The following is a 13,136-nucleotide window of genomic DNA, read 5'->3' on the forward strand; positions in this document are numbered from 1 at the left end:
AAGCTGGTGGTGGATAAACTCACGGGAAGAGGTAAGGCCAAGATTTCAAAATCCAGAGCCTGAAACTGGACATTTCTAGATGTCAGGCTTATTTGGCTTGGATGACTGGGTATTTGCACAGCAGAAATTGGTAAAAGAGCAGGTCTGGTGAATGTTTGTTGTCTTTGATTGCTTTTAGAAAACAGAAAAAAATGGAAATGATTTGGAAATTGGTGCAAAGATAGAAAGGTGCCATGCTTCCTAGAAGGGATAGAGAATGAGTGGAAGCCCTTTAAACTCCGACTACAGCTTTACTTTGCTATGAATTGCACGGGAAAGGCAGGCGATTTTTCCATTTTATGCACCCCTTTTGCCACGTTAATGCTAATATCAGTGGTTAGCAAAGCAAATGTAATAACAGCTCTCCCCAAAGGACCTGTGATTGCAGCTTCCTCTCCTCAGGCCTGCAATCGAGCTGTTGGAAGAGGATTTTTCATATTTCTTTCTACCTCCTCACTAGCATTTTGATCGACAGAGCCCCACTTCCCCAGTGGAGGAAAGCAAGGCACCAAGTCACGTCTGTACAAGTGCCAAAGGAGTGGGGGAGAAATTAATTTGGGCCCTTGGGCTTGAATAGAAAAGGAAATTTAGTTTAGAAGCTCTTCACGCCCAGTAGGGGCCATCTCTGATGGCTGCTTCTGTCCCAGGATTTGGGGACAGGGCTGGTTTACCACCACCAGATGCCTCAAAAGCTACGAACCCATTCTGGTATGTACCCTCTAGTAACCTATTTAAAATTTTAAAATACAAAACCTTAAAAGCCACGAAAGAAGCATAGTTAAATCCATGCCAGACCACCCCCCATGGAAAGATCAAGTATCAAATTCTTTCTAAAAATAAATGTTGGTGTCCTCTCCTATGCCAGCGCCTTGAGCTAAAAGCATAGGTGGTGGAATCCGTAAGTTAACAGCAACTGGGGGGCACCCCATACTTCTATGCACCTTGACGCTGCATTCTTTCATCTCAGTTGAGGATCAGCCCCCTCGAAACAAAGCTTCCCAAGCAGCAAAGCACCTCTCTCCTTCCCGTGGAATCTGCAGGGCAGGGGCAGTAATTGGGGTGGAGGGAGGCGAGGGGAGCACGGTCTTTGCTCACACTCTCGGCCCTCCAGAAGGCCTCCGTGGCTGAAAATCAGATTTGGAGATACCCCGGGCTGCGGGAGTGCGTTCCCTAAGACAGGGGTTCCCAAGGGCTGAGGAATGTGCCTCCCCTTCTGATTAAGGTCTCCAGGGGCAAAAACACCCCCCTGCCGCCTAGATTAGGCGTCCAGAGGGCTGCGGCCACGTCTCCGCTAAAACATGGAGTCTCTTAGGGGTGGAATACACCCTCACCCCGAGAGCTGAGGCTCCCTGGGACAGGTGCACCAAGTCGCCCTCAAATTTCAGCGTCTGGAAACACACCCGCTTTGATGCGACCGACTCAGAGCTCCTGGGCGCAGGGACCTCCCTTCCCTCTCAGATTTGGGGCTCACCAGGGTTGAGATAGCTTCTCCCCTCAGACTCTTGCTCCCGGGAGTAGGGGCAGGGTCCCGACCTCAGAATCACAGCCTCTCGGGACAGCAGCGGTGTCCCTGGCTCCCTCCACGCGGGGCGGGGGGGGGGGTGGGGGAGGCAGGGGTTGTTGCGGGACCAGCGGCCTCCCCTCCGGCGGGAGGGGGGACTCCCCTGAGGCCCTGCCCCCTGCGTGTCAGGCTTGAGGTGTCCGGTGACCGCGACACTCTTAGCTGGGTGCAGGGTGCGGCTCAGGGCGTGGTCACCGGGGGCTACTTAGGGCGGCGGGTGCGGGGGACCGCGCGGAAGCTAGCTGCGAGGCTGCTGGGCACAGAGCGCGGGCCATGGCGTGGATTCTGGACTGCCTGTTCGCGTCGGCCTTTGAGCCCCGCCCCCGCCGCGGTGAGTGGGACCGCGCGTGTCGGGGGGCTCGGGGGTCGCGCCGGGGGTGGCCGGACGAGGGGGGGGCGGCCGCCGCGCCGCCGGCGCCGCGCTCCCCGGGTCTGGGCTCGCCACCCCGCGGCCTCCCTTCGCGCGGCTTTTAGCTAATCGTTCCCGGCTCGGGGGACTGCGCCGTCGAGGCCCCGCATAAATCACCAGCTTTGCCGGGAGCCTCGAGCCCCGGCGCGGAGGGCTGGGCTCGGGGCGAGCGCGGGGGCGGAGTCGCCGGCGCGGCCGTCCCCGGGGACCGCCCGAGCGCTCCGGCTCCGCGTCCGGGAGCGCCGTCCCGCCACTCCAGGTCCCTCCAAGCCCCAGGCTGAGCGTTGCCTGGCGCGCAGCCCGGATCCTGACGGCGGCGAGGGGGGGATCCTTTCGCCTGGAAGCCCGTCCCCCTGGCCGCAACTCCAGAGTATCAGCTCGGGTCTCTGAGAGTCGTCGAATTCGGTCCCTACCCCTTCATTTAAGAGCGCTGGCACTGAAGCCCAGAGATGGGAAAGGCCTGCCCAAGGTCAGACAAGGGGGTGGCCCTCAATCTGATTTTGCTGACGCCCTGCCAGCTGCCCACTGCCCCAAACTGCCGAAAGCGGGGAGACGTGCGGTCTTCAGTCTGGGTCTTTGCCTGGGTACTCGAGATCAGTGTTGGGTCCTCCAATCCCTGTGAAGGACATAGGTGTGCAAAGACCACAGTCTGGATCTAAATATGTGGGTGACTTTTCCCCCTTTTCCTGGAACTGCTTTTGCAAAGTTCATTTTGGAAACGGGTTATCTTTTCCTCCGCAAAATTTCAGGAGGCTGATGTTTTCTTTTTGAGATTTCCCGGGACCACCCCCCACACTGTCCTTCAGTCCCCCTCGGTTGGTCCCACCCCCTCCAGGCTGCCACCTGCCCCCACCGCCACCTGTTTTTCCACAGTCTCCACCTCCAAAATCTATATTGGTGAGAGTGCGTCATTGGTCACTAGCCAAAGACCAAACCTGGGGTTGCCTCCTCTTTCCCTTGCCCCCTCCCAGGCAGGGGAGAGGAGTCACTGACTAGAGGGGCCTCAGTAACCTAATTAAGCAGAAACCAGTTTGTAGTTCTGGACAACCCCCAGCACCCTGCTGAGAACCATCCCAGGAGTCTGACCCACTGCTAAGGAACCCCAGCATGTTTAGCAAGTTCAAGTACAGTCTTTGGCAGGCCACAAGGTCTCTGAGGAGGAAAGAGATATGCATGCACACGGTTTAACTTTTCCTTCTGTATACATTTTTCCCAAGTTATTATGATCCTGGTAAATCAAAAAATGGAGGGGGGTTATAAGTCACCTTTTAAGGCCTTACAGCTCAAACTCCCTACCCTCCTAAAGGGAATAGGGGGAAACTTCCCACCCCTGCCTGATCTACCACGCTGTCATGTGATATCAGTGAGATGAGGAGATGAAAGCTCCTTTATGAATAACCCTGTTGGGAGGGGGTCAGTAAGGAGGAATCCCAGGCTCACCTAAAGTAAGCCATGGTTGTTAGAAAGAAGTGGCTTTTCTTTAACTCAAATCTGTGTCCTTCAGGCTCTGGTGCTGACCTTCATGATCCTTCCAAGGGAACAGTGCCAGCCCTCCCCATTCCCCCACACCCTCACCCTTGTTCTTATCCAGGCCAAACATGGCTACAAGGCCTACCCGGCATCTAGCCACTCATCTTTGAACCTGCTCCAAGTTGTGAATGCCCAATGACCTGGCCAAAAGAGGATTTCCAGCTGTGCCCCTATAAATATGGTCCTGAGTAACTGACTTTCTCTCCTTTGGGAAAGTCACACTCATGTCACACTCACGGTATACAGATATATAACCATAAATACACACATATATTCACACCCCCACAACCACACAAAACCACACACACACACACACACACACACATGCACTCACCCACTTTGCGTGCATCACATACTTTTCATAGACAAAACAGTATACCCACATCACACATGCACACACCACACACAAATGCCACATACATCTCATTCAGTTCATACAAGTAGTTTGTGTATATTGCAATTACTTTCAACTGAAGCTCTTTCTTTAAAAAAGTACATTCAATTTCTTTTTCAGAGTTTTTACTCTGTATTTAGTTGGTGTTTAAACTCAAGTGCAAAATCTTATATTCCCTACTTCATTTCCAGTCTGGAGAGAGCTGTCTCCCCACATATGCCAATGTCATACCACTGCCTACACCGGTTCCACTACTTGTACAATCACAGTTAATATATGTGAAGTACTTCCCAGAAGCTGAGAGCTAGGCTCTCTCCTTTACATTTATAATCTCCATTAAATCATACAACATCATTCTGATTAAATAATTAGTCTCCTTTGTACAGCTTTTTGACCAGGTAAGAACCCATTCATTGCAGCCCCCCCTGAGAAATTCTGTGCAACATGAATAGTAACTTTGTGCGCAACTATTGATATTCTGTTGGGCTGTAATTGCCCTTCAAATGCCTTCCAGAAATACTCAGGAGTCAGCTGGACAATGGGGGAGGTACTCTAAATGTTTCTTCACAGACACATACACCCTTGCTCAGGATATGGCTGGTAAGTCAGAGTAATCTTTTGAGGATGGCAACAGGCAATGGACAACCATACAAAGACATTTGGGAGAAGCATTATTGAGATCTGGGTAGAATGTGCGCCCAGAAAGGTCTTCTTTCTCAGGGAAAAGGACACCATGATTGACCCACTTGTAATTCTCTCCCCAGTTCACTCTTGGCATTAGATTTATTCTCAAACAATTGGACTTCTGTAAAGCAGCCAAAACGCTAAAGCTGAAGGGACCCTGGGGCCCACTTTACATACAAATTTGATCTTTTCTTGGAGATGGCACCCAATCGATTTGTTGAGGCCAGGCCTGGTCAAGCTGCCACAGGACCATTTTCCAGAGCTGGGGCAAGTTTGTCAATGAGATATCCCCCTGGTCACGTTATCAGATGAGCATCCTGATTAACCAATATCAGGTGTTCCCAAAGTTCCTCGTAAATCACTTGTTTGCCCCTTAAAAGACATTTTTTTTCCATAGAGAAAACGTGTGACACTTCAGAGTTTAGATTTCTAGATTGGTCCATATTTTACCCATTGTGAGGACAAAACGCAGAATCTGTGTGATGAAAACCCGGAGAAAACAATACTCTCACCAATGTAATGAACCGCAGGCTCTAGCAGTAGAGCTGACATTCATCAGGCTTAAATATCAAATGATGGGAAGCATATGGGGTGTTGATAGAGCAGGACACCAGGTCCCTGAGGGCAATTATGGCAGTGGCAAAAGCAACATCATTATTTTTTTCACATTCATCTACTAAGACAACCTAGATGTTTGGCAACAGAATGGTTAAATAAAGATATAACATATCCACTTGTTAGACTAGTCTACACCTATAAAAAATGGTGTTTATGAAGAATTTGTGGCAACACGGAACACAATATGATTGTAACTGTGTCGATGAAAAATTCAGCAACAAGGTAAAGTAAGAGATTCTATGTAATAGGTGGGGTAACCATCATTTTTTTCTGTTTCCTAAAATTTCTATTAAGTCTGTTCTTCAATTTATCTTATAACCTCTAAAAAAGGCTTTAAGAAACCTAGTTGAGGACATGATATGCAAATAAATGATCTAGAATCCCACCATACATAGTTTAAATCTAAAGGATTCCCCCCGACTTTAAATAAAATGACTAGATCAGGCCAGCCAAACGTGATCTCCCCAATGATCATGAAATGTCCTGTAACACTGGGGGGTGTGATGTGTAGGAGAGGCACAACTGGTTTGAATCTTAGGCCTGCTTTTAAAGTATTGCTATGAGCAAGTTATTCACCTTCTCTTAAAATGATGTAATAATGCCTACATTTAGGGGTTACTACTATTACTTCTACTACTAGTTATTATATAGTTAATAATTATTATAGATATTAAGATATTAAAGCATATTAAATGACTTCTATGGCTCAAGCAGCAAAAGACATGTTTTATTCTTTCTCCAAATATTATGTACGTCACTTTTCATAAACAATCTCATTAAACTTTCATGACAGCTCTCTGAGGTAAGTAGTATTATCTGTATTTTAAAGATAAAAGCTCAGGACTTGCAAGTGCTTAAGAGAGTAAATCCTAAAAGTTAACTTTGTATCGTGACGAATGGGAACTAGACTTATTTGGGTGATCATTTCACAATGTACACCAATATCGAATCATGATGTTGTACTTTGAAACCAATATAATGTTGCATGTCAATTATACCTTAATTAAAAATCAAAAAATAAAACCAGAGAATAAATACAAAAGCTCTGAGGAGTTCAGTAGCTTTCTCACTACCAACACAGTGACTGAGCAAGGATTACAATGTTTTGGTCTGATTTCAAAGCTTGAGTAAGATTAAAAGAGGTAACATTTGCAAAGCTTCTAGCACAATGTTGACATACAGAAGCCACTTACTAGGTGGTAGCATGATGGTGATCATGTTCCCTTGCTCCGAGTCCAAATTCTAGTCTTTGATCTATTTGATTACTTATAGCGTCCTTTCTCTGACAAGGTGCACATTTCAACTAGAAGATGCAATGCAAATACCACCTGTGTCCTTATAGCTAGGGCTCTGAGTCACTGGGAAACAAGTTCTGGTTCCTTCTGGCAGTATTATTTGTTCTCACATGTATCAGCAGAACTAGGTAGATGGCATGTTTGATGAGCCTTGGCAGCTACTGTCACATCTCAGATACACCTCTTGAGAAACCACGAGGCTTCCCTCCACGCAGATCAGCACCCAATACCCTGGAACTGGTAGGTCTCTGGACTCAGAAAAGCTTACTTAGCGGTCGGGGCCTATCCTGAATCTATTTCTGCTCCAGCTATTCTCTGTGGGGTATGGCAGAACCTTAATTGTTAACCCCTCCCAATACCCTCCTCAAAGCACAGGCTTTTTTTTCCCCACCTATTCAGAAACAGACAGGGGAGGAGCTGGAGAAGTCTTCCTAAGTTATCTTGCATGGTGGCATCTGGGGTTAGTGAGGGGTAAATGCAGGATGAATAAGAGGGAAGAATTGAAGGCCCCTTCCAGAGACTGGGAACACCTGAAACTCAGCCTCTCGGAGCTTTTTCTGCATTCTATACTTCTGCACGCTGTAGCCTCTGTATTGTTCCCTGGGATATCTCCCCCTACCTCCAACTTCTCCACCTTCTTCCACCACTCCCGGTTTAAATGCAGCTTTAGCTTGTAGTGACTTACTTTTGTCTCTAGAGGGAGGCCACAGCCTCAGGGAGGAAAGGGCACAGGCGGGAGCTTCTCTCACTTTACCATTTACTGTAAATGATAGATTTTGCTTCTCTTGAACTGTGAACAGATGAGTAACAACTAATTGGAGTTGTATTTTAGGTGCTGCAGAGTATGTCTCAGAGAACCATCATTTCTCCCCGCATCACCCCATCCTCCCTGCCCCCAACCTTGGTGGCTGCTAGAGAAAAAATACCTTGGGAATCTTTAATTGCCAGAGTAGAGGTGAGAAAAAATAAACCAACAAAAAGACCGGAGTCTTGGGGCAGTTTAGCCAGGAACTATCCCTGCTGTCATTCTCTTCAACACAAGGACGCGTGTTTAGGAGGTGGGGTTGGGGCTGGGTCTGCAGCTCAGTCCCGGTGGGGTGGGGGGAAGTCGAGACACTGAGCAGGTAGTTTGAAACTTTCCCGTGTGGACTATTACATTTGAAACCTGGGTCTCATTAACACTGTCAGGAGAAACTGCAGAGTGAGAATTGGACTTCGGGTTCAATTCTTCCGGGGCTGCATTAGGCTGATCAAAACATCACCCTAAAAGAAGAGGGGCTATTTCAAGGGTGTCAGACAAACAAGTAATGAGGAAATTTGGCAGCTCCCTCAGTCGACTTCAGACCCTGAACACCCTGATTGAGACACTCTGGGCTATTTGAGAAAAGGGGGGGGGGGTGTAAAGTGAGGGAGGGAATTAACTAACTTTGTCTTGAACACTGACTATACATGTTAGACATTTGGCTGGTACTTTTCATATTTTACCTCCTCCAGTCATCTGTGCATTTCTAAGACAGGCATTAACGTTAACATTGCCAATTTATAGACGAGGAAACAGAGAGATGAGGTAACATTCCCAAGATCACACAGCAAGAAAGCAATGGAGCTAGGATATAAACTCAGCTCTCCCTGAAGCCTGCAATAATCTCCCTCCATGGGAAAAAAAACGAAGGTCCTCCTCTTTAAAGCAATTTTACTCTCATGGGGGAAAGCAGTAAAATTCACATTTTGGTGCCTTGCCCTACAGGTTCTAGTTTTGTTTTGTTTTGTTTTTTTAAGATTTATTTATTTCTTTATACAAGCACTGGGTACAGTCAGAAGCACGGGAGGGTGAGAGAATTCACCAGAGCCAGAGCAGGCAGAAGGACCGAAGTACACTGCTGGGGGGAGCAGCGGGTGGCAGGAGAGGTCTGCGCGCCATGCGGGACCCTTCTCCGGTGGCCGGGGAGCAGCCGGGGATCGAACCGGCGTTGCAGAGGCTGCGGGCAGCTTCGTAACCCAGTGCTCAACCGCTGCGCCACCGGGGAGACCCCATAGGTTCTAGTTTTGAGGAGAAAACATGCAAATCTCTATTTACATTTGGTAGTGATGGGGTTTATGAAGCCATTTTCCCCATATAATCCTCATGTTTTGGGGACATATATCCGGGAGAGATACAGAGACAGAGAGAGACTGACTTCCAGCGGGGATTTTAGAGCCTCCGCTCCAGGACTGCATTTTTGAAACTACAGTCCATGATTTTTTTTTTTTTTGGCTTCTTCAAAGTTAAAGTTTGTCCCCCATTTCATAAGTAGGACCCTTGAGCTGAGGGAAACAGTCTTCATGAACCCAGTGGCACTTACACAACAGGATTTATATAGGTGGCCTGGTGGGTTTTTCCTCTCTCTCTCTCTCTCTCTCTCTTTCTCTCTCTCTCTCTCTCTCTCTCTCTCTCTCTCTCTCTCTCTCTCTCTCTCTCTCTCTCTTTCTCTCTCTCTTTCTCTCTCTGTGTGTGTGTGTACTGTGGTGGGAGACAGGGAGAGAAACTTCCAAGAGGAAGAGGCTTCATATGAGTGACTGTAGGAAATGGAAGTGAAGCTGGTACATTCAGAGGTGAGAGAGGAGGTGTCAGACTGTGCCCACAGCAGCAGGAAAACCAAGTGCCAGATGTTGGGAGACTGGCACCAAAGTTTACATGACCTCCTCAAACCGCCTTACCAAGAGGCTTCGGCTAGCCTGTGCCTGCAATGACTGAGACTGGCCTCTCTAGCCCCTAAGCCCCCTTTGTTTCTCCAAAAGGAGACTTTCTGACTACACAGTAGTTCAGGCAATACTTTTCCTGCCCACCCAGGACGAGGTGCTGACCCAGGCCCAGCTGGGGAGGGGAAGCTTTATGGATGTTCCAGCTGCTTCTTGTTCACACCAGGCTCATTTGTGCCAGTCGAAAGGGCACAATAATAACAGTAGCAATTTAAATCGTGCTTCTTGCTTCCCCCCCCCCGAAAAGTGGTGAAGTGACTCACCACCACTGAATTGTCCCTCTCTATCCACCCCCTGACCTCTTTGCAGCAGTCTAGGCTGGTCCCCTGGGGGCTGAGCTGGAAGCCAGTGTTTCTAGCAGCCCTTTGGCTGTGTCTGGACTGACTCCCCCCCAATAAATATGTTCCCCCAAATGGAATATATTGTTTTAATATGGATTTCTTAGGTAAGGCTGCTTGGAAGGCATCAGAGCAGCATGAGTCCCATTAGGCAAAGATAGTGCTCCTCTTAATCATGCATAATACAAAACGGGATCCATTCAAGAATTTTTCTGTGGGGGAGGGCTCTGCTTATTTCTCTGTGTAGTCTGATACGGAGATAGCTGTTTTTCTTGAAATTTAGTGCATGCCGGTTTTCTGGTGGTAATGCTGTAAAAATGGGTCTGGAGGAAATTGTGAAATCATTCCCTGACTCCATCCTGACCCCTCTTCCCTGTCCCCCTCCATACCCAATTCCTCTGACCCTATGGCTAGGAAATCCTCATTCTCAGCTCTATCTTTTCAGCACCAGCCTAAGGAGAGCTCCAGAACTGAAGCTGGTGAGGTGCTTATGAGTCTAAAGTAATTAAAGATTTTGAGGTGTCAACAAAGCAGGTAATTAGGTAGAGAAGGTATCAGCTGTCTGAGAGACAAAGAAAGTAATTATGCTGAGCACTCTCAGTGCTGTCAGTAAACTCAAAAGAAAGATGTGTTGGGAAAAGATACCTTTTGATAGAGACTTCAATGCCTGGCAGGAATCAGAGGACTCTTGGTGAAGCTGCCTGGCAGAGAAGGAAGGTTTAGGGAGCATGACAGACCTGTGTTCAAATAGCAGTTCTGCCTCCTACTGGCTGTGTGACTTAGGAGAAGTTACCTAACTACTCTGAGCTTGACTGTGAGATGTAAATTAGAAATAATCATAGTTCTATCTACCTTATAGGGTCCTTGTGAGGACTCTAGAAAATAATGCAGGCTAAGAGCACGTAACACAGTGCTTGGTATACAACAAGTGCTTAATAAATGGTAATATTATTGTTATGGTCACAATATCATTCTCACTATATATCAAACATTTACTATAGGAATTTACATTTTTAAAAGAGAGGCAAATAATTGCAATTTTGTATGACCATGTCATGAGAAGTATGAAGAGTGTAACTATGGTGGCTCAAAGGAGGGAAACCTCAAATGGGAGGGAAGGATACAGAAAAGCAAAGAAAGTTTAGTGATTCTTGAGTTAGGCCTAAAAAAGCCTTAAAAAGTTTGTCAAGAAACCCAGGGGGGTGTTTCCAGGGATTGCAGGTAACTGGATCTGCTCACCAAAAGTTGAGGAGGTATGAAACAGGCCCAGAGCAAACAATTGGGCTCTGCTGGGTGCTAAGTAGGGAATTGGGATCTCCCCGAGGGAAGGAGGGGGGAGAAAGAGGGGTGTGTCCGGTGAGTGACCAAAAATCTTTGCAGTTTACTCCCACCAGCCCCTGCGCTGCGCCCTAGGCGCCCTACCTGGCCAATCACGTGCGACGCCCTCCTCTTCTTTCCTCTAAGCAGCCAGGTAAGCTCACACCGAGCCCCAGCGCGCCACGGAGGCACAGCAGCGGGGGGCGGTGGACCCAGACCCCGAAGATCAGGACAGCGGGTAATCCTGCCCAACTCCCCAGCCCCTACCTTTTCTCCTCCAAGTCCTACTGCAACGCCCCCTATCGCTCTTGCAGACACAAAACACACACACACACACACACACACACACAGCCAAGCACACGGTCACCTGGGTTCTTTAGACAGCCCTGTGCTCTCACGCACTCACGCCCTCCAAGACACACACGGTCTCCAGCCCTCCGTCCATGCACGTACACTAACCACATGGGTCCCCAGCACACACGGGAACACATCACACCCAGAGACTGGCCTCTCACATATAAACCTCTGAACACACACGCCTTAAGTAGGCTCATATAGACAGCTTACTCACGAACACACATACTATAACAATGACCACCCATACACCCCAATTGACAGTGCATATAAGGGTAAACCTACACCAATGCACATATGCACACAAGCTTTAACGGGGAAACACACATAGTGTGCATATATACACACTCACCACAGCACAACCACAAAAACCGACAGAAACATACATCGAACACACCAACATCCAGACCGAACCCGCAGTCACACTATAATCGGGCGGAAACATACAATCTACAAGCGTGCACACACAAACCCCGCACAAACACACCCTCTATGTCCGATCACAAACCAAATAACACCCCACACCCAGCACTCAGGCGAAAACAAGCAGCGCACACACATACCCCACACCCAGCCACACACGGAGCGCACACACGGACGTGCCGCACCCGCGCGCGCGCACACACGCGTACATGCATACATACATACACACACAGCCCGCCCCTCCTTCCCTCCGGGCGGAAGGGAAGGGGCGAGAAGGGGAGGAGGGGAAGGGAGGAGGGGGGATGGGCAGGCGGGGCCGTGCCGCACACGAGCTCTTTTTCCTTTGACCTGGGGTGTTGCCCTATCTACGCGCCCGTTTCCACTTCCAAGCAAAGGGAGTGAGTGAGTTGGGTCCAGACGGGATCCTGTCCGAACCCGGCAAAACGGGAAGGTCCGGGACGTGCCGGCGGGAGGCGGGAGAGAGGCTCTGTGGAGACCCTGATTCCGCTAGTGGTCGACCCGCCAGAGGCTCCTCCTCCCCGCACCCCTCCCCAGACCCCATCCAGCCTTGACCTCTGGCCCCGAGGGGGGGCGGTGGGGGTGGGGGTGGGGGGAGCTGGAAGTGCCTCTTTCTGCCTTACCCGGGAGAGTGGGCAACTGTCATTGGTAAAGGGCTTTATTTGTTTCGAGAAGTTAGGAGTTTCCATTTGCACACATGCTTTTTGCGAGACCGTTCTCATCTAGCCTGAATGAGGAATTCTCTTAACGGAGAGTGTGCTTTGAAAAGTAACTTATTTTCTAAATAAAAGGCAATTGTTGTTAGAAATCTCTGACCCCACGCTGCGCACACAGTAGGGCGTCATAAATGTTCCGTCCTCCCGCTTCTGTCACCAAATCTGGCCGGCCTAGCTGCAGCCCGAGCCCCAGCCCGCGACGGCGCTTCTGCGCTCGGCGAGTGTTTTCCGCTTAGCACACAAGCCCTCCCGAGCACAGCCGCCTCGGCCCGCGAGCCGCCGGCGGCAGGGGGCGGTAGAGCTGCCAAAGGTGCTTTGCACCTCTGCAGGCTTAGGCCCCGCGGGGAACTCTGATGTCCCCTCCCACTGTAGCGGGTTCCAGGGGTCACTGCAAAATGCTCCGCGGCCCGATGACCGTCTGGCTCCAGTCCTCCTCTGGCCTCCGCGCTGCAAAGGTGCACAGCGGGTGAAGGAGAGGTGGGGGAAGAGGAACCGCTTCTCTCTACCCCCCCACAATACTTTGTTTAATGAGCCTGTCTCACCAAGTGCACGGACTTTGGAGTCCTTGTCCAGAGTTCGAATCCCAGCTCTGCCAATTCGACTGCCTCCTTAGGCAAGTCACTGACCGAAGTCCTAGGATAGTTGTCGAGTTTAAAGGGGAAAGCGTATGCAAACATGTCCATTCTCTTCCACAGCTTTCT

At 49.3% G+C, this 13,136-nt stretch overlaps 1 protein-coding gene across 1 annotated transcript in view; it reads left to right on the forward strand.

Annotated features, from left to right (window-relative positions):
• Positions 1-1,873: 1,873 nt before the first annotated feature.
• ARHGAP36 (Rho GTPase activating protein 36) overlaps positions 1,874-13,136 on the forward strand; it is a gene marked incomplete at both ends in the record, with an annotated part of 30,314 nt that continues 19,051 nt past the window's right edge. Inside the window, one exon of the mRNA XM_084258375.1 lies at positions 1,874-1,931. Within this exon, the coding sequence (XP_084114501.1) occupies positions 1,874-1,931 (58 nt within the window). The remainder of the gene's footprint in view (positions 1,932-13,136) is intronic.

This window comes from Talpa europaea (assembly GCF_964194135.1).
Source record: "Talpa europaea genome assembly, chromosome: X".
Classification (NCBI taxonomy): Eukaryota; Metazoa; Chordata; class Mammalia; order Eulipotyphla; family Talpidae; genus Talpa; species Talpa europaea.